The sequence below is a fragment of the Acomys minous genome (assembly GCF_964271855.1).
Source record: "Acomys minous genome assembly, chromosome: 10".
Classification (NCBI taxonomy): domain Eukaryota; kingdom Metazoa; phylum Chordata; class Mammalia; order Rodentia; family Muridae; genus Acomys; species Acomys minous.
Genome location: NC_140491.1, coordinates 47,430,484 through 47,453,944, shown reverse-complemented (window position 1 = coordinate 47,453,944; position 23,461 = coordinate 47,430,484). Strand labels below are relative to the sequence as shown.

General features: G+C 53.2%; 2 protein-coding genes across 7 annotated transcripts in view; both read right to left on the bottom strand.

The window, feature by feature from the left end:
- Positions 1 to 3,015: 3,015 nt before the first annotated feature.
- MYL7 (myosin light chain 7) lies at positions 3,016 to 6,235 on the bottom strand (the record flags this gene model as incomplete). Of its 2 annotated transcripts, none has more annotated exons than XM_084800307.1 (7): positions 3,016 to 3,160; positions 3,570 to 3,618; positions 3,778 to 3,856; positions 4,652 to 4,756; positions 4,981 to 5,056; positions 5,250 to 5,363; positions 6,212 to 6,235. In XM_084800307.1, 7 exons carry the CDS (start codon positions 6,233 to 6,235, stop codon positions 3,059 to 3,061), a joined length of 549 nt encoding a protein of 182 aa, XP_084656433.1. In that variant the 3' UTR covers positions 3,016 to 3,058. The 2 variants fall into 2 exon arrangements, with proteins under 2 accessions (XP_084656433.1, XP_084656434.1); XM_084800308.1 differs by lacking the exon at positions 6,212 to 6,235 and adding an exon at positions 5,588 to 5,639.
- A 1,970-nt stretch (positions 6,236 to 8,205) lies between these two features.
- Positions 8,206 to 23,461, bottom strand: part of GCK (glucokinase) — a 40,406-nt gene continuing 25,150 nt past the window's right edge. Inside the window, exons 1-10 of one of the 5 annotated variants that reach the window (XM_084798734.1) lie at positions 23,267 to 23,448; positions 18,008 to 18,170; positions 17,421 to 17,575; positions 16,120 to 16,239; positions 14,263 to 14,358; positions 14,056 to 14,155; positions 11,692 to 11,875; positions 10,107 to 10,262; positions 9,466 to 9,699; positions 8,206 to 9,257 (exon numbers count right to left, since the gene is read on the bottom strand). In XM_084798734.1, the coding sequence (XP_084654860.1) occupies positions 9,113 to 9,257; positions 9,466 to 9,699; positions 10,107 to 10,262; positions 11,692 to 11,875; positions 14,056 to 14,155; positions 14,263 to 14,358; positions 16,120 to 16,239; positions 17,421 to 17,575; positions 18,008 to 18,170; positions 23,267 to 23,311 (1,398 nt within the window). In that variant the 5' untranslated portion in view covers positions 23,312 to 23,448 and the 3' untranslated portion in view covers positions 8,206 to 9,112. Of the gene's footprint in view, positions 9,258 to 9,465; positions 9,700 to 10,106; positions 10,263 to 11,691; positions 11,876 to 14,055; positions 14,156 to 14,262; positions 14,696 to 16,119; positions 16,240 to 17,420; positions 17,576 to 18,007; positions 18,171 to 23,266; positions 23,449 to 23,461 lie in introns of those variants that run through there. The other 4 variants (XM_084798735.1, XM_084798736.1, XM_084798737.1 and 1 more) reach the window with 4 other exon arrangements.

Sequence of the window (23,461 nt, the reverse complement as noted above, 5' to 3'; positions counted from 1 at the left end):
GACTGGGAGTGCATTTACAAGAGCAGCCAGGCGCCTTCGCCCCCCTGGGGAAACTGGGAGATAAGGATGCTGTCTTCCGTGGTGATGACATTTCAAGTGGGGCTCCCGGGTCATTAGGAAACAGCCCTGGGCTGGGACTCTGGAGAGAGGCTCATTTAACTTTCAGATGGATTAATATAAGTAGAGGACGAGAAAGATCCTATAATTACAAGATTCCTAAGCAAATGCTCCTGTGGAAGACAAGGGGAGTGGCTGCACTTCCTCTGTGCCCTGGGGGATTAACTTGTTCTTCTTTTGTTTATTTTAAAAACTTTAGGCCAGGCGGTGGCAGCACTTGGGAGGCAGAGGCAGGTGGATCACTGTGAGTTCGAGGCCAGCCTGGTCTACAAAGCAAGTCTAGGACAGCCAAGGCTACACAGAGAAACCCTGTCTCAAAAAAACAAAACAAAACTTTACTATTTATTCATTTGTGTGTGTGTGTGTGTGTGTGTGTGTGTGTGTGTGTTAGTTAGTTATTTGGATGTGTGACTGTGCACCACATATGTGTCTTGTGCCTGCAAAGCCCAGAAGAGAGCTCCAGATCCCAGAAACTGGGATTACAGGCAGGTGTGAGTCTCCACGTGGGTGCTGGGGAACAAACCAGAATCTTCTACAAGAACAGGCAGTGCTCTTTACCACTGAGCCATCTCCGAGTCCCTATTTGTTTGTCTGTTTATTTCTAGGTGAGATTTTTGTTTGTTTGGTTGTTTGGTTGGTTGGTTTTTTGTTTAATTCCCCTGAGACAGAGTCTTACCATGTAACACTGGAATTTGCTATAGATCAGGCACTGGCCTTGAACTCAGAGAGATTGACCTCACAAGTAATGGTTTTAATGATTAAAAAAATAAGATGTCAGGCAACAGATATTATATAGAGAGGTTTATTATATGACCCTGGGGAGAGAAGGAAAGGAGGGAGAAGTAATAGAAACAAAGACAGAGGAAAAGAGACAAGAAAGGGGGGGGGTAAGAGAGAGGGATGAGGTGGCTCTGTCCTTTTATATACTGGGCAGGGCCACGCCCAGTGGCAGGTAGGCAATGACATCACAGGTAGGCAGACTGGGGCAGAATCCTAACAAATAGGACTTCAGGCATGCACCACCACACCTGGCTGCCTGTTTGTTTATTCATTTTGTTTTGTTTTGGGTTTTTTGAGACAGGGTTTCTCTGTGTGTCCTTGGCTGTCCTGGAACTCAGAGGTCTGCCTGCCTCTGCCTCCCAGTGCTGGGATTAAAGGTGTGTGCCACCCCCCACAGCCTGCTTGTTCATTTTTAGCTAACACACAACAGTTGCATGCAAGTTAAGCACCTTGTCATGTTTCTTTCTATCTACATATATGTAACTAAAACTGAGTAAATAGATCTGCCTCCTCAAACATCCTTCACTTTTCTTTTGTAAAGGCCTCCGATGTCAACCCTTCCAGCCCCTTTGAGAAACAGGGCCCATTGTCCTTATTTGTAGCCACCTTCCTGTGCTGTGGCACATCACAGCTTATTTCTAATTGAACACGGTACCTTCTCTGCACCCTCTTCCCCGTTACCGTTTCCTGTTCAACTTCTATGAGACCAACATTTAGCCTCTTATTTTAATAAGAATCACCCTCTACATGTCTCTGCTTCTACCCCTTAAAGATGACATTAGGGCATTGTGCTACCCAGCTGAGTCCTGCCCTGAGAGCCCAGATAAGACCAACACCTGCCATTAGGGAACCACATTGTAGGGAAAAGATTCTCCCACAAGCCTTTGCATCAGGGTCTGCTGGGCATTGGGTGGGCATGGGTGGGGTCTTCTAAAAGAGGAGGAGCTGAAGATGACTGGAACCCTCCATGGAAATGGGAAAACTCTGATGCTGCTGTAGCAGCAAGGGCAAGAAAGTTGGGATTGTCCCTATGTGGGGCTCTGGGGTAAGATGGGTTAGAAGGTTCCAGAGGACCAAGAAGAGCTGTGGGACATCTGGAATGGTCACCTTGGGTTAGAGTATGGTGTCTTCAAAGCAAAGAGGATCAGAAGTGGAGGGTTTGTATACCTGATAACTTCAGGAATAACGTTCTCTCTCTCCAGTTCTTTCTCACTTCCTCCCAGCTCCCAGCTCCCAGCAGGCTTGGAGAGAGGCAGGGCAGCAGAGAGCTGCTTCTCAGCTCTGGTTTGGCAGAACAGTCAGTAGTTTTCTGTGTCTCCCTTAGGAGCTTGTCAGGGGGAGTCACCTGCTTCTGCAACCTGCAGGGAAGGGGGAGGTGGGGACACTACCAATCTTTAGGGCAGTCCCTTTCCTGCCTTCTAGCAAGTTACATGACCCAGTGACAAAACCCTTGACAGGAGGGGCTCCTGAAGCAGGAAGCCCATTTCTAGCATTGGCATGTGATCTGGCTCCACATCCAGTGTCATGTCCCATCATGCCGTGGTCTTCTTATACTTCCAATGTGATTGTGATCTCCTCCCCCTCTGGTGTCATGTCTGGTCTTCCTATCCTTGGCCATCCCGGATTCACTTTGTAGACCAGGCTGGCCTCGAACTCACAAAGATCGACGCACCTCTGCCTCCCAGAGTGCTGGGGTTAAAGGCGTGCGCCACCACGCCCGGCTCCTGGCTGTGTTATTTTAAAATAGGTTCCTCTGTGCTGTTCCCACAGGGTCTGAATAGCCAGCATATTAAGAGGCAGATAGGCAGTAGACCTGGGTGCACAGGGAGGCTATGTGTTTGGGGAGTCCCTGGGACTGAACCACCAGCTGGGGGGCTGGGCAGAAAGTTTGCTGAGTATCCAGTAGGAGGGTTCTTCCTGCCCTAGACCTCAGGAGCTGGGCTCCTTCCTGGGCTCCGTGGAGGTTGCGTGCATATCCCATTTTCTGTCTTGGAGCCCAGCGGTGGGCAAAATAATGGTTCCTGTTTTACTTGGCAGTGTGGGGGTGAATCACAGGGCCCCGTGTGCCCTACCTGGTCCATCCCCACCCCGTCTGTCACAGTCAAGCCAACACCTCGGTTCTGGTTCGGGCACAGTTTATTGAGGTGACCCCAGCCGGCCTCTACTCCTCCTTCTCATCCCCGTGGGTGATGATGTAGCAGAGAGATTTGTAGTCGATGTTGCCTGCCAGGTCCATGGGGGTCAGGGCAAACAGCTGCTCCACCTGCAGGAGGTGTGGCCACAGAGATAAGACCTAATGGCGCTCTGTCCCAGCAGCCATGCTTTGGGACTCCGCCTTTTCAACCCCAAACTGCAGCCTGACTTTTTTTTTTTTCCCCTGTTGGTGAACAGATTAGGAAGTGGGCCCAAATGGGGGAGGGGGCCAAAGGGCTCAGCTGTGCACAAAGATAAAGCCACCCTCTTCTGAGTGTCAGGTCTCCCTTCTGGATCTCAACAGAGACCCCCATCTCTTCCGGGGACATCCTGTTACCCATTTAGCTTGTCCCACACAGGATCTGGGTTCCGAGCCCTGGTGCGGGTGCAGGGGTCGGGGTGGGGGTCACGAGGCCTTCCCAATCCTAGAGTGACAGTGCTAGGGACAGGTGTTGATGGGGTCAGGAGGGGGGTCTCACCTCGGCAGGAGAGAACTTGTCCGCCTGGGTCATTAGAAGCTGCTTGAATCTGAGGAAAGAGAAGGCCTGAGCTGGGAGGGAGAGTGGGTGGGGCCCGGGGAAGGACCAGTCACCTGCCTGAGAGACACAACACACCTCACCACCTTCTTGTTTCCCTGCGGTGCCCACCCTGTGGGGGGGGAAGGGGGAAAGGAGCTCCCCCACTTACTCATCTTTGTTCACCACGCCCTGGCCGCTGGGGTCAAACATGCGGAAAGCACTCAAGATGGCTTCCTCCGGGTCAGTCCCTGGGGGTGGAGGCAGCCAGGTGAATGTCATATCCTTATCCTTTGGGTACCACCCAGGACCCTTGTGCAGTACAAGGGAGCTAGATCTTCCCTGGGGGTGGTGCTGGTGGAGGGGTACAGTGAGGGGGGGGCGCTGAAGGGCTAAGGCTACCTCAACTGCATAAAGGTAAGGTAAGGCAGGGAGGATGAGAGGGTGCAGAAGAGGTGTTTGTGTGTGTGTGTGTGTGTGTGTGTGTGTGTGTGTGTGTGTGTGTGAAGTTCACCCTACAGAGTGTTTCTTGAGGATCAAATGTGTTGACAGGCCTGGCTGGGAAATTAGTATTGGGATTTGGAAGTGGCTGGTTTTTGAACCCAAGTCAGCCCAAGGTGCCCCACATCCTCTGCATTAGCCATAGCTGGGCAGGGCCCACAAGTTTCAGGTGAGGTCAGGCGAGCCTTACATGGGGGGCAGGGGGCAGGTGAGGCCAGGTGAGCCTTACATGGGGGGCAGGGGGCAGGTGAGGTCAGGTGAGCCTTACATGGGGGGCAGGGGGCAGGTGAGGTCAGGCGAGCCTTACATGGGGGGCAGGGGGCAGGTGAGGTCAGGCGAGCCTTACATGGAGGGGCAGGGGGCAGGTGAGGTCAGGCAAGCCCTACATGGGGGGGCAGGGGGGCCCAGTGAGGTCAGGTGAACCTTACATGGAGGGGCAGGGGGCAGGTGAGGTCAAGCAAGCCCTACATGAGGGGAAGGGGGCAGGTGAGGTCAGGAGAGCCTTATCATCTGCCTAAGGAGACCCAGACCGGATGCAGACTCACCATTGAGTTTCTCCCCGAAGAGCGTGAGGAAGACAGTGAAGTTGATGGGGCCCTTCCCTTCTTGCAGCATGGCGTCCAGCTCCTCCTCTGGGACACTTACCCTTCCTGTGGGTAGGACTTGGGATGACCCAGGCTGCCCTCCCCTGCTTCCTAGGTAGTGAGGGGAGAGGCTGGGGCAGCTCTGGCTGTGGGGCTGGTGGGGGTTGGGGGAGTGTGACTAGGCAGGCACTGCCTCTCGGAGCAGGTTCCAGAGGAGAAGAAGATGGGTATGGGGAGAAGGCGGTGGGGGGGTGGGGCGGGACAGGGTGTTGGTCCATGGATCTGCTCACCGAGCTGGGAGTAGGTCTCCCTCAAGTCTGACTTGCAGATGACGCCATCTCGGTTCTGGTCGATGCAGCTGAAGGCCTGGGAGGAGAGGGCCGTCAGGCGGGAGCTACCACCCCTCCCTCTCAGAGAAGGCAGGAGGTAAGGGGGAGTCTCGGGTGGTGTGAGGAGCAAGGTTGGAAGGAGGACCACTGACCTCCAGAGAAGAGAGGTGTGCATGGGGTGTGGAGTGGGCCCCCCTGAGGTGAGAGGCTGGCGGGGCTAGGATACTCACTTCTTTGAATTCCTGAATCTGGGCTTGTTCGAACATTGAGAAGACGTTGGAAGAGCCACGTTGGGCCTGCTTGGTGGCTGCAGCTTTGCCACGGGTCCCAGCCTTCCTACTGGCCTGTAATAATGACCAATCCATAGGGCCCTCTCTCCAGTTCTCCAAAGACCCCCCCCCACCACCACCACCACATAGAGCCTCAGGGCTCTCCCAGGAGTGCCAGGAGGGGGCCTTTCCCCATCCCTGGAGATCATTTCCCCAGAGCCCAGCACAGGCACAGAAGTCCCTGGCTCTGCCCCTCTGCAGCACCTAGCGCCTGGGTGTGACTGGCCTCTGTGACTCACCATGATCTGCGGTGGTCTGGCTGTGTGATCTTGCCACCAGGCTCTTTATGTCTCAGCCTTATCACCCAGAGGCCCAAATAAGGAGAGGAATGGATGCCTGGACTAAACTTGGAAGCCCCCCTCCCCTGCCCCCCCTCCCCGCTGGTGGAGGAAGACAGAGGGTGGAGGGGCAGGTAGATCCCACTCACACTCCTGGTGACCTTCAAGACCCCAAGTGTAACATCCTAAGATCCACCCATCTTGTGACCAGGTTCCATGTCTTCCCCGGAGCAGAGATGCTCAAAGCTTTCTGTCATGTTGAAGGACCTTGTGACTGCTTATCTGACCATTCCGTCCTATAAGCCCAGCCTGGACCCTGGCTAGTGCCGTCCTTATCCTTTGGACTTGGGAAACAGGGTAGGTTGCAGGATGACCTCTGCCTGAGTCCTGCTGGTTGGGTGAGACCCCTGAGCTCTGGCCTGCTGCCAGGCGGACAACAGAAAGATAGCAGTTCTGGGCAGGCTGGGAGCCCCACAGAACCATTTAGGGTAACTCAGGCGTGAGGTGACAGATCCCCAGCGGCTCTCCTCACATTCTGACCTGTGCTGTTGCCTGTACCTGCCCTGCCGAGGCACTCGTACCCACCCTGTTTGAAATCTCGCTGTTCATTAAGCTCCATTTCAACTCCGCCCCCTCCCACCCCCAAGAAAGTTCTCTCTGACGTTCCCAACCGAGAGCCGTAGCCTACTCCTGGGCACCCAGCCCGCTCAACATCTGTGGTCCAGACGCCCTGCCACGTGGCAGGCCTGTGTGATGCTGTGTCACAGGGAAGTTTGGGTTCCTGTGGAAGTGGTTCACAGAGCCTATCAAACGGTTCTGGGTCGTGGACCAAAGGGCTCCCATTGCAAGCAGTAGCAGTTAACAACTTCTTCTTCTTCTTCTTCTTCTTCTTCTTCTTCTTCTTCTTCTTCTTCTTCTTCCTCCTCTTCCTCCTCCTCCTCCTCCTCCTCCTCTTCCTCCTCCTCTTCTTCCTCTTCCTCCTTTTTCTTGGTTTTTTGACATAGGGTTTCTCTGTCCTGGACTTGCTTTGTAGCCCAGGCTGGCCTTGAACCCACAGAGATCCCCTGCCTCTGCCTCCCCAGTGCTGAGATTACAGGTGTGCACCCCAGCACCCAGGGGCAACAGTCAACTTCTTGAGGACTCTAGTGTGACAGAGGCACCAGGGCTTGAGTAGGCCTCTGGCTGGCTTAGCTGTTTCCTCACCCCACTATGCAAGGCGTGTTGGAAGAATATGGGTACTTTCCCCTGTTAGGCCCAAGTTCCACCCCACCCTCCTTTATTTTGAGATAGGGTCTGCTAGGTAGCCAGGGCTAGCCCGGAACTCACTATGTTACCCAGGCTGGTGCAGGAATTCCAAGCATGTACCACACACGGCTCCATGGCCTCCTTTTGTGTGACTGTTTTATAGCACTCCCCTTACTATCTGAAAGTGAAATTTATTCATTTAATTTAGATGTTTAAAGAGAGACTTGCTGGGCGTGGTGGAACATGCCTTTAATCCCAGCACTTGGGAGGCAGAGGCAGGTGGATCGCTGTGAGTTACTTTGAGGCCAGCCTGGTCTACAACGCGAGTCCAGGACAGCCAAGGCTACACAGAGAAACCCTGTCTTGAAAAACAAACAAATAAACAAAAACACCAAAAAAAATCTGTTCCAATATATAAGCATTCAAATATGAGCATTTTACTCCGATAATGACATAAGCAAATGCTTGTGTTGGTTCTAGAAAGTGAAGATAATCAGAAGCAATTCTATGTGAGAACTACCAGAAAATGGTAAGATTTCAAGGAAGATGTGGCCTTCCCCAAAATCAAATTTTTTTTTTTTTTAACGAAACAGAGAACAGTTGCCTTTGACTTACGGGGCATTTCCATTGAGAAATAAAGGTGGAAGCTGGGCAGTAGCTTGGGAGGCAGAGGCAGGCAGATCACTGAGTTCGAGGCCAGCCTGGTCTAACAAAACAAGTCTAGGGACAGCCAAGGATACACAGAGAAATCCTGTTTCAAAAAACAAAAAAAAAAAAAAAGAGAGAGAGAGAGAGAGAGAGAGAGAGAAATAAAGGTGCATTAAAATCGTAGAAGTCTGTTTCCCGGAGGTATGTATGTCTTTGCTGCAGAGAAAAGGCATTAGACCCTTCTCTTGGCTGATGACTTCACCTCTGAGGCCTCTGGAGGGACCTTAGAAACCGTGTGACACGTCATAGCCCTGGCCCTTCCTGTTGCTTCCTCCCTGGTTCTGAGAAGACAGACTGCAGCGGAGACCATCCTAGAGCTGAGCCAGCCCCTCCCACACCCCAACCAGAGTCTCGCCTGGCCTGGGGTTTCTGCCCTCCAAGCAGGGACAGCCAGGGGCCTGGGCCCGGGCAGAGGGCTATGCAGGGCCTGCAGTGTCCCCATGGCACTTCGTTCCCGTTCCCACGGCCTACCCCTCACACTACCCTGGACATAGCGTCTGGAGGGCACAGCAAATTCTGAGGCGCAGCCAAGTTTAGGGCCTACCTATGTACACCGGTGACGTTTCTTTGTATGATGTCACCACAGTCCTTGTGCATAACGGTCAGACAACAACGGACAGGCCATGTTTAAGTATTTTTAAATATTTAATTAAAAACTCCCTCCATAGTCCCAGGTTTGTGTAGAGAGAGCGGCATGGCGTTTGGGAAGCCGGAGGGGGAGGGGGAGGAGGAGGAGGGGCCTGGGTGGTCTCATGGAGGGGTACTGAGGGCGGCTTGCTTTTTTCTTCTGGGTTAGCGATATAAGAATTGAAAGTGCCATCCTGCTTGAAGGAAGGGGAGCTCCTGATAGTCCCACCCCCACCCCCTCCCCCCTTTCTGGTCCTCTTAGGCCAGAGACTATGGGGCTCTATCCTCCGGCATCTGCTGGAGGAGTCTCTCCCAGAACCGTAGCCACTCAGAGCTGGAGGTATATAAAGGAAACAGTCTCTTTGAGATGTTTCTTGCCTGGAAGGTCCCCTCCGTGCAGCTGGACAGTCAGTCTCCCATTGCTCCCCAGCCTCTTCAGTCACAGGCAAGAAAACAGGTAGGCCTGGGTGACCAGCAGCCCTTGCTTTCCTGGGGGCCCAGGTCTGATTTGGCCAAGCTGCCAGAAGATGTGTTGCCATGGGAGCCAAGCCACCGCAAGGTCCAAGAGGCACTCCCTTGGGAGGCCAGGCCCACAGCTGTGGGAGGCAAGACGTGTGAAAACTCAAGTCCTGAGTGTGCAACACCTTTCTCCGTAGTTGATTCCAGCAAGAAAGGCTTTGATGCCTCTGGTCCTCTTCCTCCTCCCGGCCCCCCTGGCCCAGGTTGAGAACCCTAGGGCTGTCCCACTGGCTGACTCTGCAGAAAGGCCCGCTTGGCTTTGCAGGGGCCTCGGTCCCTATTATGCAGGGGTAGCCGCAGAATAGGTCTCCTGCCCTGTGGGCTGGGGGCATCTGTGAGATGGTAGAGTCCTGTGGAACCCAGGTCCCTGTCCTTGTGGCTTGGATTTCACTGGCCCAGCATGCAGGCCTTCTTGCAGGCCACCGCAGAGACCAGGGCTGCTCCCCTGCCGCTGCCCTCCTCTGATTCGATGAAAGTGATTTCGCAGTTGGGTGTCAGCCTGCGCACACTGGCGTGGAACCGCTCCTTGAAGCTGAACAGGAGGAAAATAAGGCAGGCATTTCTTCTCCCATCCTTTAGACCTCACTCTTGCCACCCTGCCTCGGCAGCCCTACCCCTATCCCGACCCGGTCTGCAGAAAGGCCAAGGGAGAACCAGGCTCACAAATGCCTGGAGTTGAGAGCCACGCCCTTTGGACCTCCCGTTGGAGACGTTTGAGCAGAGCGAAGGTGGAAGCTGACCTAGGGTGCAACTTGTACACGGAGCCATCCACGCCCACCGTGATGCGCATCACATCCTCACTGCGGCTTTCGCGCATGCGATTTATGACCCCCGCTAGTCCTGCTGAGCACATGTGCGCGGCGCGAGTGGACACGCTCTCACAGGCACGGCGCACGATATCGCAGTCGGTGACGGAGGGCCGAAGCCCCAGAGTGCTCAGGATGTTGTGGGTCTGTTTGCGGTCGCCAGAGTCGCTGCGGGCAGGATTGGGAAGGGAAATCACTGAGGGTCCTGGAGGAATGGAATGACCCGCTCGGCCCAGCAGTCCTTTAGTCAGCACTGGATTCTCTCTACCATGAGGGTGACAATGCCACATTTATTCAGGCTGTGGCATGGATGAAGTTGAAACTGTGGCTCTGGGTAGTGGGGAGTGACTGGGGACCGTGGACACTGAGTCAGTGGACAGTCAGAGGCCACAGCAGCAGCGGGGCGGGGGTGGCGCGTTGGGATTGGCTTCCTGCCCCACCCCCACCCCCACCCCGCCGCCCCTGACCTAATACTTTGCTTCCCCTAGAACCCTGCTGCATTCCTGTGTCCCTCTGCCCCCATCCCTTCTCCTCCCGCAGCCCCCCCTCCCCCCGCTCCTGCTCCCTCCTGGTACCTCTCCACCTGCGACACAAAACGGGTCTCGAAGGCGCCACGTGTGCGCAGCTGCTCTGAGGCCTCTCCGTGGAACAGAAGGTTCTCGTCCACCAGCTTGAGCAACACAAGTCGTACCAGCTCGCCCATGTATTTTCCACCAATGAGCTTTTCATACCTGGGCACAGAACAGTCGGTCATGCCAGCCGGCCCTCGGGAAATCCCCACAGGTCCCATTCCGGTTGGGAGGTGACCTCTCTCATTCCCACCCCAAGCCATTATCCAAGGTCCTTGCCCTCATGTCCTGCCAGAGGCTTCAGAAACCTCGGGTCCTCGGAACCTGCCCATTTTTTTTTTTTTTTAAGATTTATTTATTTATTATTATGTATACAGTGCTCTGCTTGCATGTACTCCTGCAAGCCAGAAGAGGGCGCCATATCACATTACAGATGGTTGTGAGCCACCATGTGGGTGCTGGGAATTGAACTAGGAACCTTTGGAAGAGCAGGCGGCGCTCTTAACCACTGAGCCATCTCTCCAGCCCATCTGAGGGAGTGCGGCCCTTGCTTTGCTGCTGGCCCTGGTATATGAAAGGGATAGAGAGTTAAGGAGCCTCTGTGGTCCTTTGAAACCATAATGGTGGCAGGCCTTGTGTGAGGAGCACAGCCGGGGACTTCAGTCCTTCCACAACCGTGTGAAGGAATACTGGGTTGGTGCCCAGCATGGCACATGGCAGCCTGGTGTGTGTATGTATGTATGTGTCACACACATATACATACATACACACACACATATATATGTATATATATTCATGCACATACAAACACACACACATATAAACATACATACACATGTATATGTATGTATGTGTGTGTATGTGTGTGTGTATATACACATTTTTTTTTGCCTAATTCCCCCTTCTTATTTTCATCTTGAAATCCAGAAAATATAAATGACCTAACGGAGGTCTGTGAGGGCTGAGGTGAAACTCATTAAGTGCTTAGCATGCGAATGGTGATAGGCACACTTTGTTTAATTTATTTAGTTACTTTCTTGGGAGACAGGGTCTTCACTATGTAGCCTTGGCTATCCTGGAACTTGCTATGTAGCCCTGGCTGGCCTGGAACGCAAAGAAATCTGTCTGCCTCTGCCTCCCACATGTTGAGATTAAAGGAGTGGCCTTCAACACCCGCCAGTAGTCATGGTTCAAGACAAGCTCTGTGCGGCTCTTTCCCAAAATGTGTTCTGACAACCTACCGCATCCCCCGAATACTAATAGTCATTTTGTGGAACTGGCACACATATGTGCTTTGGGGGCGGGTTCTGCCTTAAACAAGATAAACTTTGCTAAGGGTCTTTCAGAGCTGTCTGGTGGCAGGCCACCTATAAAAGTAGAGAGATAAGACTTTATACTAGCCACCATGACGCCTCCACACCTCACAGGCCAGGTTGTAACTGAGCTGAAGAGAAGAGGCAGCTCACAGAGGGATCACCGGTCTGCTTCTCCCCAGAGCTGTTTATAAGCAAGCTATTATGTGCTGTGACCGGGCAAGAGCAGCTTCTGGGGTGGGCTAGGAGGGTGGGCGGTGGGGGAGGGGCATCCTTACAGCTGCTGACCGGGGTTCACTGAGCTTTCATCCACCAACCGATCGTACTCCAGCAGGAACTCGTCCAGCTCGCCTGAGTCCCCGAAGGCGCCCCACTCCGTGTTGACACACATGCGTCCCTCGTCCCCTTCCACCAGCTCCACATTCTGCATCTCCTCCATGTAGCAGGCATTGCAGCCAGTGCCTACAGGGGTGGGGCACACTGGGCTGTAAGAACCAGGGGTGGATGCTGGAAGGCTAGAGCAGCTGTGTAACGAGGAGTAGCTGGGGGGGCTGGAGAGATGGCTCAGTGGTTAAGAGCACTGGCTGCTTTTCCAGAGGTCTTGAGTTCAATTCCCAGCAACCACATGGTGGCTCACAACCATCTGTAATGGACTCTGAATCCCTCTTCTGGTGTGCATGAAGACTGCACTCATATACATAAAATAAATAAATCTTCCCCCCCACCCCACCCCACCCCCCCCACCCCCCGAGATAGGATTTCTCTGGGTAGCTTTGGCTGTCCTGGACTCGCTTTGTAGACCAGGCCAGCAGTGAACTCAACAGCCATCTGCCTGCTGAGTGCTGGGATTAAAGGCGTGCACCACCACGCCCAGCTCAATAAAATCTTAAAAAAATTAAAGAGTAGCTGGGTCAGTCTCTGACTACCCTCTAACAAGGATGGCATCCCAGCTCTTGACCTGGGAAGTCAGGGTTTCTCTGTGTAGCCCTGGCTGTCTTAGAACTCACTCTGTAGACCAGGCTGGCCTCAAACTCACATCGCTCCACCTGCCTCTGCCTCCTGAGTGCTGGGATTAAAGGTGTGCGCCACCACGCCTGGCTTATCTTTTAAGTTTTTAAACATTTTCTGTATATAAGTGCTTTGTTGTATGTATGTCTGTACACCACATGTGCGCCTGCTTGGTGCCCAGAGAAGCCAAGATCCCCTGGAACTAGAGCTGCATACAGACAGTTGTGAGTCACCATGTGGGTACAGAGAATCGAACCTAGGTCCTCTGGAAGAGCAGCAAGTGTTCTTAACTGCTCAGCCATCCTCCCCAGCGCCCCCTCTCGCGCCCTCACCCCCGTTTTCTAGCGTGCTGTAGGCACACCTTTAAGTCTTTCTCCTGAGCCCTTTTAGGGGATACCCAAGGTGAATATGACACCGTGTGGGCCCATGGAACAGTCCAGAGGCTACGGCAACAGGGCCTGTGGCAGTTTGCCTCCAAAAGATACATGTTATTTTGGATCACGCCACAGGGGTCTTGGGAGCCCCAGAAGGATCCCAAGGTGACAGCTGGGGAACGCAGAGGGAGGCCCAGCCAGGGACATCTGGAGAGAGAAATCTTCATCAGAAAGGCAAGATTGAAAGTGAAAGTAGTAAACAGAAAAGAGATGCAGAGGGGTCAGGCTAGAGCATAAAATACATGCACAGAACCAGGTGTGGTAGCACACACCTTTAATCCCAGCACTCAGGAAGCAGAGACAGAAGCTCTCCGTGAGTTCTAGGACGGCCAGAGCTACATAGTGAGACTCTGTCTCAACACAACAGCAACAAACGTGTTTGTGTGTGTGTGTGTGTGTGTGTGTGTGTGTGTGTACGTACATATACACCTATAATGTTTTACCGATGCATGCATATAAAATGAATGGTGTTTCTAAAGCATGTGTTGTTTAGAGGACGAGTGTAAGTATAGACGAAAACCTATAAATGCAAACACATGGCACTGGAGATCTGGCTCTGAAGAGCTTAGAACACAGGATTTTCTGGGTAATCAGGGCCCAGGGAATCCAAACATACATCCCCACAGACGTGTGCGGATAACTGATTTGATTGAAATACTGCCTTAGAAGACCTCAGGGACGTCTATGGGGTGAGGGGAACTGGTGTGGAGCTCCTCCCCTTGGTTAGGAGAGGCGGGGGTGGGGTGGGGGGGTAACTTTTTTTTTTCTGGAATCTCCTTTCTTCTGGACTGTTTAGGACCTGGCAGTTCAGAGAGTCGGAGCTGGGTCCCTGCCAGGGGCAGGGATGACGCCACCTCTGCTGACTCTCTTCCACTGGGACACATTTGTACATTGTGGCCTATTTACTAGATAAAGTGGTTTAATGACATCCAGATAGGCAGGGCAGGTGTGCAGGCGTCAGGGGCCACCTGATGGCCTGATGCTGCAAACGTTGAAATGCTTCCTATCAACATATGGTTCCCGCATCATCACCCTGCTCCCAAGGCCACCTGGCTCAGGGACCAGGCCCGCCCTGACTGACACCGGTCATTAGTGCTTCGGCATTGATGACCGCTAAACCACTGTGGAGCCTGGAAAGGTGAGGGGGTGAGGGGGTGAGGGGGTGAGGGGTGGGAGTGGGGTGGGGGGAGAAGCCCTTACCCACAATCATGCCGACCTCACACTGGCGGTCTTCATAGTAGCAAGAGATCATCGTGGCCACTGTGTCATTCACCATCGCCACCACGTCCATCTCAAAGTCCTGCCGAGAGTACAGGGACTATGGAAACGGAGCTGAGGAGAGGGGCCCCGTGATGAAGGAGGTGGTGCTCCCGACAGCCCCCTCAGGGCAGGCGAAGGCTTCCTTACCCCTCTCCTCTTGATGGCGTCTCGGAGGAGTCCCACTATGTTGTTCCCTTCCGCTCCCGAGGCCTTGAAGCCCTTGGTCCAGTTGAGGAGGATGCCCTACGCGGGTAGGAAGGCGTCATGGCTGCTGCACTGGCAGGGAGCTGTGGCCTTAAAGGCAACCAGGCCACAGGGCCATGGCACTCCCAAGCCCTTACTTTACATTTGAGGAGGTAGACTCACACAGCTTTGAAACAGTTTTCTATAAACATGCGAGCGCGTGCGCACGCACACACACACACACGCAGAGGAACCTGGGACCTTGAGATTTTGGGATAAATGCTCTATGGTCTCAGTCTAAGAATGTTGAGCAGCAAAGCTCAGGAATGTGATTGCAGAGAAGTGCTAGGACAGGCGGGTCCCTGGGAGAGCAGTGCTGAGTAGCATCAGGGTTCCTCTCTTACGGTGAACCCTGCTGCACGTGGACGTACCACGTGTGGCTTTCTCTGTGGATCTTGGGGCTTAGAGAACAGCAGGAAGTTATGGGTTTGTCTGCTGCTTTTGCCCCTTGAGATATGACCTGGTTTTTTTGTTTTGTTTTGTTTTGTTTGTTGTTTTGTTGTGTTGGTTTTTTGAGTCAGGGTCTCTCTGTGTAGCCTTAGCTGTCCTGGACTCGATTTGTAGACCAGGCTGGCCTTGAACTCACAGTGATCCACCTGCCTCTGCCTCCTAAGTGCTGGGATTAAAGGCGTGCGCCACCACACCCAGCAGATATGACCTGGGTTTTTAAAAAAAATCTCTGACAAAGGTTATAATGATTGGTTTTGATTGTTAACTTGACTTAATGTAGAATCACGTGGGGAGTCTCAGTAAGGGTTGTTCAGATTAAATTAGCCCATGGACAGCTGTCTTGATTGCGTTGAGGTGGGAAGACTTGCCCCCAGTGGGTAGCACCATTCCCTAGGCAGGGGTGTATGGGGAGCAAGCTGAACACAAGCAAACATGCATTCTTTGCTCTTTGTTCTGGCTGTAGATGTGCTAGCCTAACCTTCAAGGCCCTGCCTCTGTGATTTCCCTGGTTTGATGCACAATAACCTGGTACTGAGCTAAGTTAAGCCCTTTCTCCTCTAAGTTGCTTTTCTCACAGTACTTAATCATAGTAAAGGAAACTTAAAGCAGAGACCTCATGATGCAGTGCGTGTGTGCAAGTGCACGTGAGTGTGTGCGTTCGTGTGACATAATTCATGAGCTTGCCGGTGGGTAGAGTCTCAGACCTTTCCCACTTCTGACTCAGCCAAAAGCAGTGAAGTGTTTTTGTGCTCTGTAGTGAGCTAGGGCCCCACTCTTTTTTTCTTTTTTCTTTTAGTTTTTTTCTTTTATTTATTTATTAATTTTTTATTATGTATGTAGTGTTCTGCCTGCATGTAAGCCTGCATGCCAGAAAAGAGCACCAGATCTCATTATAGATGGCTACGAGCCATCATATGGTTGCTGGGAATTGAACTCAGAACCTTTGGAAGTGCAGCCAGTGCTCTTAACCTCTGAGCCATCTCTCCAGCCCTAGGGCCTCACTCTTACAGCCAGTTGCCACTTCCTACTTCGAGCAATTTGCTTAACCTGTTTTTTAGTTTAATTTTTTTTTAAAAATCTATGGTGGGGTGACCATAGCATGTCTCCTGAGAGGCCTTATCACACAGTAGGAATCAGCTGATGCTATGTCTATTTGCCAAATGCTTTGCAGATAGGAAGTGACAGGGGCTGCAAACTGAAATCCCTTCTGGGCTGGGGCTCTTTCACAACAGGAGCTGGGGAGCTGCCACTGAAGGCAGAGTGTGTTTCTGTCCATTCATGTCCCCCTGCGCTCTCCCGCACCTGGCTCACCTTGTCAATGTCTTCGTGCCTGACAGGGAAAGAGAAGGTGAAGCCCAGGGGTAGTTTCTTGTGCTTCATCTGATGCTTGTCCAGGAAGTCAGAGATGCACTCGGAGATATAGTCAAAGAGCTAGGAGTTGCACCAGCATGGCATTGGGTCAGGGCGGGGACAGGAGCAGGATCTCCTTCCCCCTCCCTTCCACAACCCCCCCTCCCCCCACCCCCACCCCCCTGTGACCACGCCAGAGTGTTTCTTGGAGGAGTTACTGCATTTGACCCCAGAGCCTGCAACTGTATGCTGGACCTGTCTGCACTTTGCTTCTCATCAGTACCCAGGCCCTGCACATCCCCCATGGAGACCCCTGCAGACTGCGCTCCCCAGGGCAAGGTGACACAGCACAGGCCGATCTCCAGTTTAGCTGCATCTCCAAGGCCCTTCCTTCTGTTTGCCCAGTAAGGACTGGCTGTCCTCAGGCCTGAATGGCTGTCCTGTGAAACTCTGGGTGGAAGCCCGTTCTTGGCTACGACTATGATTTCTGTCTCCTTTGCTGTCTCCCGGGTGTCCTGGCCACCTGACCTCTGCTGAAGGCTGGCCCCAATCCAATTGTTCACGTGAGTGGGCATTGCTAAAGGTGTGTGGCTACGGACAGCCTCTTGCCTGGCTGCCCCTCTGGTAATGGGTTCCGCCTTGTCCCCGGGTATGGCTGGGGGATTCTGTCTTAGCTCTGGGCTCCTTCTATTTCTAGGTCCCCCGTGTGAGTCTTCCTCATGCTTAGGGGCCCTTGATGCTTGGACAGACAGTGTGGTCCCTGCCGTGCTACTTGGCCTATACCTGTTGGTGGGAAGTGGGGGCCTATTAAGGAAGGTTGGGCTTTGTAAGCTGCAGAAGGCTGGGCACTGGGCTTTGTAAGCTGCAGAAGGCTGGGCACTGGGCTTTGTAAGCTGCAGAAGGCTGGGCACTGGGCTTTGTAAGCTGCAGAAGGCTGGGCACTGGGCTTTGTAAGCTGCAGAAGGCTGGGCAAGCATGCCTTCTAGCTGCTCAGTCCTAAGCTTTGTTTTTCTCTAGGAAATTGGACAGAAGCCGGGCTTTCTCCTGCTACTAACCTTTCCTCAGCCCTGTCTTGTTCTAGACAGAATGGGATTAGGACTTTAAGTCTCCGAGCCACCTTCTTGGGTCTCTGAAGCCACTACTCACTACTCCTGTTCTTAGACCTCCCCCCCCCACTCCCCTACTCCCCCCCCCCTATCCTCCTGCGATCCCGAGTGACCGTGATTCCTAGCCTTCCTTTGTCAGCCCCTCAAGCTGCTCACCATCTCTGCGGTGCCCGTCATGGCGTCTTCGGGGATAGAGTACATCTGGTGTTTCGTCTTCACACTCCACTGTCCTGCCTCCCCTTCTCCTACTTTCACCAGCATCACCCTGAAGTTGGTTCCTCCCAGGTCTAAAGAGAGAAAGTCTCCAACTTCTGCAGGCAACGGGAGACAGGTTCAGTCTTGTGGCCTACCTGACGGGCGGAATAGGTATGGGGAGCCCGCACATTGTGGGCTGAGGGGACCCTAACCTACACACTGAGGAGGGTGGGGCCGTGCTAGAGTAATCTGTGAAAGGGTCAAAGGTGAACGTGGGAGCATTAGTGGGAAACCCCTGCCTTAGGTAGAGGCAGCCAGAACCCAGAGAGCTACACGAGGCCTAGAGTAATAGACCAGACTCTGAATAATGAGGAGTTTCCCCAAATGACCTTAGAGGGGGAAAAAAAAACATTCTCCTGAGGATTGATAGCGAGGCTGGGCCTGAGCACCCCAGGGCTGCAGGCAGCAGACAAACACAGGCCCAGTGATTTGGGGTGTCATCATTTTCCTAGAGGGTCCTGTCTAGGGACAGATGAGCCCTGCGGTACCTGAGCCTTCTGGGGTGGAACGCACGTAGGTGGGCAACATCTTTACACTGGCCTCCTCATGGGTCTCCAGCCTCAGGCCACGGTCCATCTCCTTCTGCATCCGCCTCATCACCTTCTTCAGGTCCTCTTCCTGCAGCTGGAACTCCGCCAGGATCTGCTCTACCTATGTAAGGAGGGGGAAGGGAGGAGCTGTGGCCGTCACCGGAAGCCTCCGCAAACCAAGGGTCTTCTTACGTCCTCTGACCCCAGATGCAGGATGCAGGATGCAGGATGCAGGATGGTCCGCGTCTCAGCCATTTTACCATAGCTTATTTCAAATGTTCCAGGGTCAACCATACAGGAGTTGTTAGCCTGGGTACTCCGGAGTAGTGAACAGTGGGGGCTGGGTTGGGAATTTGATGAGGCAGGACTGGAACTGGCATTACTGTGTAAAAAGCCATTTTTTTTTCTATTGTAGGACTTTATGGACTGGCCAGGCCAGGCCGGTCAGTATGCACAGGGTAGCCAAGACTAGAGTGGCTGGAGTGACCCCTAGTGGGTGGCCAAGGTGTGGGACTCCCTCTCCATTTTTTTTTTCCGAGACAGGATTTCTCTGTGTAGCCTTGACTGTCCTGGACTCACTTTGTAGACCAGGCTGGCCTCAAACTCACAGTGATCCACCTGTCTCTGCCTCCCAAGTGCTGGGATTAAAGGCGTGCGCCACCATGACTAGCTGAGGACTCCTCTTATAAAAGCTGCAGATTCTTTTTTTTTCTCTTTTAAATGAGGATCTATACTCTTTGTGTCTTACACATAAGCTCAGTGGGTTAGAGGAATCTAGACTATAGCAGGGCCATCTTCTTCCTCAGTTACCCAGGTTTTGCTCAGGAGGGCTGGGTGAAAACAGTAAAGCCCGATTAGACTAAGCCACACACACAGTAGTTCTATCTTTTTTGCTTGGAGCTTGGGCATATGACTCCATTCTGATCAGCGTCAGGTGAAGGGAAGCCTGATTTTAGTGGGAGAGGGGAACTCAGCACCTCTTAACACAGCTATATAAGGGTGTGACAATTGGTGATGCAGCAGCCACCTTGTAGCCGTGTGGAGACAAGGCCGGAAGGAAAAGACTGTTAGCCCGTTGTGTACGGCATAGGGGGAGGCTGATGTCAGGTCATCCAACTCCACATATGCAGTCCCATAAGCCGTGGGTAGTCAAGACTCTTGGTTTCCTTTAACCAAAAGTGTTCCCTAGGGACACAGAGCGCTGGCTAACTGTCTGCTTTTTAAAAAATGAAGCCCCCATGCCTAAAATTTAAACCCAGGGAAGTCACAAGGGTTCTGACAAAGGCACCAAGCCAGACACCAGCATCGGCCGAGAATGAGTGAACGCATGGCCAGTCACTTCTCCTATCAATCCTGCGGAACAGACCTCTAGAGGCCTACTCAGCACCCTGTGGAACAGCCCAGGGTGTCCTCAGAGCAACGCCCTGGTGGCCTGCTTTGTCTCTTTCCTCGGCTTGAAGAGTTTACTGAGAACTAGCCGCCACATGCTGCTTGTCTTCTCCCTCGAGGTACAGCTATTTGAAGGGGCCCAGTGATGGCCCGAGTGGGGTGGCATATACCTCTGATCCCAGTACTTGGGAGGCAGAGGCAGGAAACCCTGTCTCAAAAGCCAAACCAAACAACAAAACTATCAAAGGGACCCAGTGATAAGATTTCCTTGGTTTTGTGGCACAAACAGGGCCAACCCTCCTCCCCACCCCCCCAGACAGGGTTTCTCTGTGTAGCCTTGGCTGTCCTGGAGTCACTTTGTAGTCCAGACTAGCCTCGAACTCACAGTGATCCACCTGCCTCTGCCTCCTGAGTGCTGGGATTAAAGGCGTATGCCACCACCCCCGGCTAACAGGGCCGATCTTAACAAAGGTTCAACCCTCAGGCCATGTTGGGCCCCACCCCTGCCTCTCTGTCCTGGTTAGCTCCTCCTGGTGACTAGAGAGAGGCCCTGACTCTGGCTTAGTGTTAGGGTTAGGGTTAGGATTAGGGTTGCCTTCAGCTCAAGATTCTTTATAAAAGGAGCCAACTCTTCAGGCTGGGGTCTCTGAAGAGGACGAGGGTGAGCGAGGTGGCCCAGGGTGACTGGGTAGTGTGTGGCTGAACTGTCTGGCCAAGTGACGTGCGCCTTCCTTATGGAGCTGAGGAGAACTTGCCCAAATCGTAGAGGGTCCCAGTGAGCAAGTGATAAGTGGTAGCAGCTGTTTCTTATTTCCACAGTGGTGGGGGATGGGCAGGGCCAATATGTTTGTGTCATCACCTTTATATAGATGTTGGGAAATGCAAGTGTCCTGGCTGGCACCCAGGCTCTGCAGCTTCTATGCCAGAGAGTGTACCCTGAGGGTCTGGACGCCACTGAAGCTGAACTGATCCAATAGACCATGTGTTGACACTTATCAAAATTTAAATTTGATTGAGCAACTTCAGGACATAGAGTATATAGACCCTTCACAGGAAGCACACAAGAACCTCCTCTACCGTGACAGAAGACCCTCAAGCACACCCCGACACCCTGCATTTCACCAGCAAGGCCATGGTGAATAAACAAACTCCGGACACCTACCACTACTGCGCCACCTTCTGCAGCCTTTGCAGAGAAGGAGGTAGAACTTTCTGGCGCTGAGGACATGAGATGCGAGAGTTTGCAGCCCCCCGTCCCATTCTCATAAACAGGATGGTATCTGGCCTGTGGATCTGCCAACATTTTAAAATCTCTTTAACACTGAGCTTCTTCTACAGGAAGTCTAGATTTCCAACTAACTAGGTCTGCACCATCAGGGAGGCTCTAGGGAAATGGGGAGCCTGCCCCCTAGTGGTAGAGCTGGTCTAAGTCATCTGGCCACATTCTGCGGTTTGGCCAAACTAGGTGTGCTCCGGTACTTTTTCTACTCACTCAGATCACCCTCGCTAGGAGGACCCCTCACATTTCCCCCCCTTTTCGCTGCCTTCCCCAGTCCTGGTGATGCAGGGTGAAGGGTGGGTGCTGGAAGATGCTTGGGCCGCAGTAGCTAAGGGGCTCGGTTCTTGCTATGCAGACTGCCTTCGGAAGGTGAGTCTCATCCTTGGAGACAGAAGCCCTTCCTCAGAGTGCATTGGGTCTGAAGATACTAATACTCCTAGCACCAGGTCAGTGCACCAACAGGGTGGGTGTGGGGAGGGTCTGACTAGGAGTGGCTTTACAACCCTTCAGGCTGTGGGTATGGGAGCGGGGAAATGGGCATCATGATGAAGTCTGCTTAACAGTCCCCATGGGCTGTGCACAGGAGCAAGGTCTGTGGGCCAGGCCCACCACAGGTATCCCTGGGTCTCCCCCACATCCCACATCAAACACAAGACACCACCAGGATGCTGAATACACACCGTACAGATCCTCCCCTCAAACCCACAGAGCCAGGAGCGTGGAGCCGTGCTTGTAAGCAGATGCCTGGACTCCAAGTCCACTTCCACCTATTATTGGGCGGCTTCCTGCGTGATTTGAGGACCTGACTTTGGCGAGTGTCCAGTTAGCCGTTCTACTGTGTCTCTAGAAGCGTCTTATTTTGCAGGGGAGAATGTGTTAGCTCGCCAGCTTCTCTTATAGACCTTGTCTGAAAAGTCACAGGACACATAACCCAGGTTCACAGTCTCAAGCAAACATAGCGCTTTCCCTGTGGGAGGACCCCTCCCGCTCCCGCGCCTCCCCCCCCCCCCCAGCACCTAAAATTCCCTGAAGATGACTGGCAGGTTTCCTCAGCTGATGCCAGCCATGGGCGGTGTGCTGTGTGTTGCGTGGGGTGTTAGAAAAGAGCTGAGAGCACCTTTACTGTCTGCCTGTCCGGGTGCATCGGTCCCAAGCACGGCAGCCGTAGAGGCCAGTGCTCACGGAAAGTCACAGAAAAGAATTACCCAACACTGGAGTTGGGTTGGGTGGTGAAGAGAGGAAGAAGGTATCAGGGTGGGTTGAGAGAGTGCAGCTGTTGCCTAGAAAGTGGGGAAATTGCCGCGCACGCCTGTAATCCCAGCACTCTTGGGAGGCAGAGGCAGGCGGATCTCTGTGAGTTCGAGGCCAGCCTGGTCTACAAAGTGAGTCTAGGACAGCCAAGGCTATACAGAGAAATCCTGTATAAAACAAACAAACAAACAAACAAAACACAACAATGACAACAAAAAAAGGAAGTGGGAAAGTTGTACAGAGGGGAGAAGCCTAGAGGCTCCTGCTACAGGGTGGGGGCTTCCTGGGACAGGGTGAAAGTGGGGAGTTAGGCTGTCTTTACAGTTGGGGTACAGAGACAGTGAGCACAGGACAGAGATGTGGTAAGCTCTAGAAAACATATACATTTGCTGACAACTTAAGGTATAGGGGTTTTAGGAAGAGACACGTTAGGACAATCCCGTGGGCTAGGCTGAGCAGCTGGAGTGTGGATCCATTGGCACTGGGCATCCTGGGAAACTGATTTAAGCATGCCACCCATCTGCCTGCGCATATTTGTCTCAAGTATGTATGGCTGGCTGTGTGAGGGCAGAGTTCAGGGCAACAGTGGAGATACACACTTGAAAGCCCTCAGAGTGGAGGTGTTCTTAAGGCTCCGTTTCTGGATGAGGCCAAGTGGGAGGGCTGGAGCCAGCAAAGCCAGATGCCCCATCGGGCTTTGACATCCCCCCTTAGAATTGCAGTAAAAATTAAGACACCGTCAAGCCGTTGCATTTACCAGATGAGGAGTTCTCCTTCTTAGCACTGGGAGAGGTGGCCCCAGGGGACTGGGGACCTCAGAGAATCTTGAAAAGGGCCAGAGAAGCCCGAGGACATGACTTACACAGCCCCCCAAGAGCCAGAGGTAGTCTCAGCGCCCCTACACCCAGCATCAGACTGGCCCCTCTTTTCCCAGGCCCTGTGGTAGCTATGCACACAGGACTGAGTGGGCCGAGGTCAGCCATGCATGTCTTTGCCAGGAAGAGAGCCCCACACGCTTCCAAGTACAGCCGTGAGGGACCCTTTAGAGACAAGGAGCCCTAGGAAAATCCCCTAGGCTAGACACCACCATCCCAGGAACAAGCCCCCTCGGACTCAAGAGATGGCTAAGAGTGGCGCTGGTGAGGAAAAGATAGAGGAAAGAAGAGCCATATCCAAGTCTCCTACAGGACTGCATCTGTCCTTCAAGGGCCCATCAGTCCCTCTAGCCCCCAACTGAGGGTGCTGGTCTCAGGCTTTCGCTCTCAACTCAAGGCTTTTGGCCTGTGAGTGGCCCTTACCAGAGTCGATGACTGGGCTCCACTCCTTGTAGTATCCACAGCCATCTCTCTGAGGGGACAAGCAGGAGGTAGCTGGGAGAAAGCAGGGATGTTCTTGTCTCCCGAGGCCACCTGTAGCAGGTGAGGGCTGACTGGCCGAGTGTTGCAAAAGACAAGCAGCCAAGGACCTCTGCACTAATGGGCCTGATGGGTGGC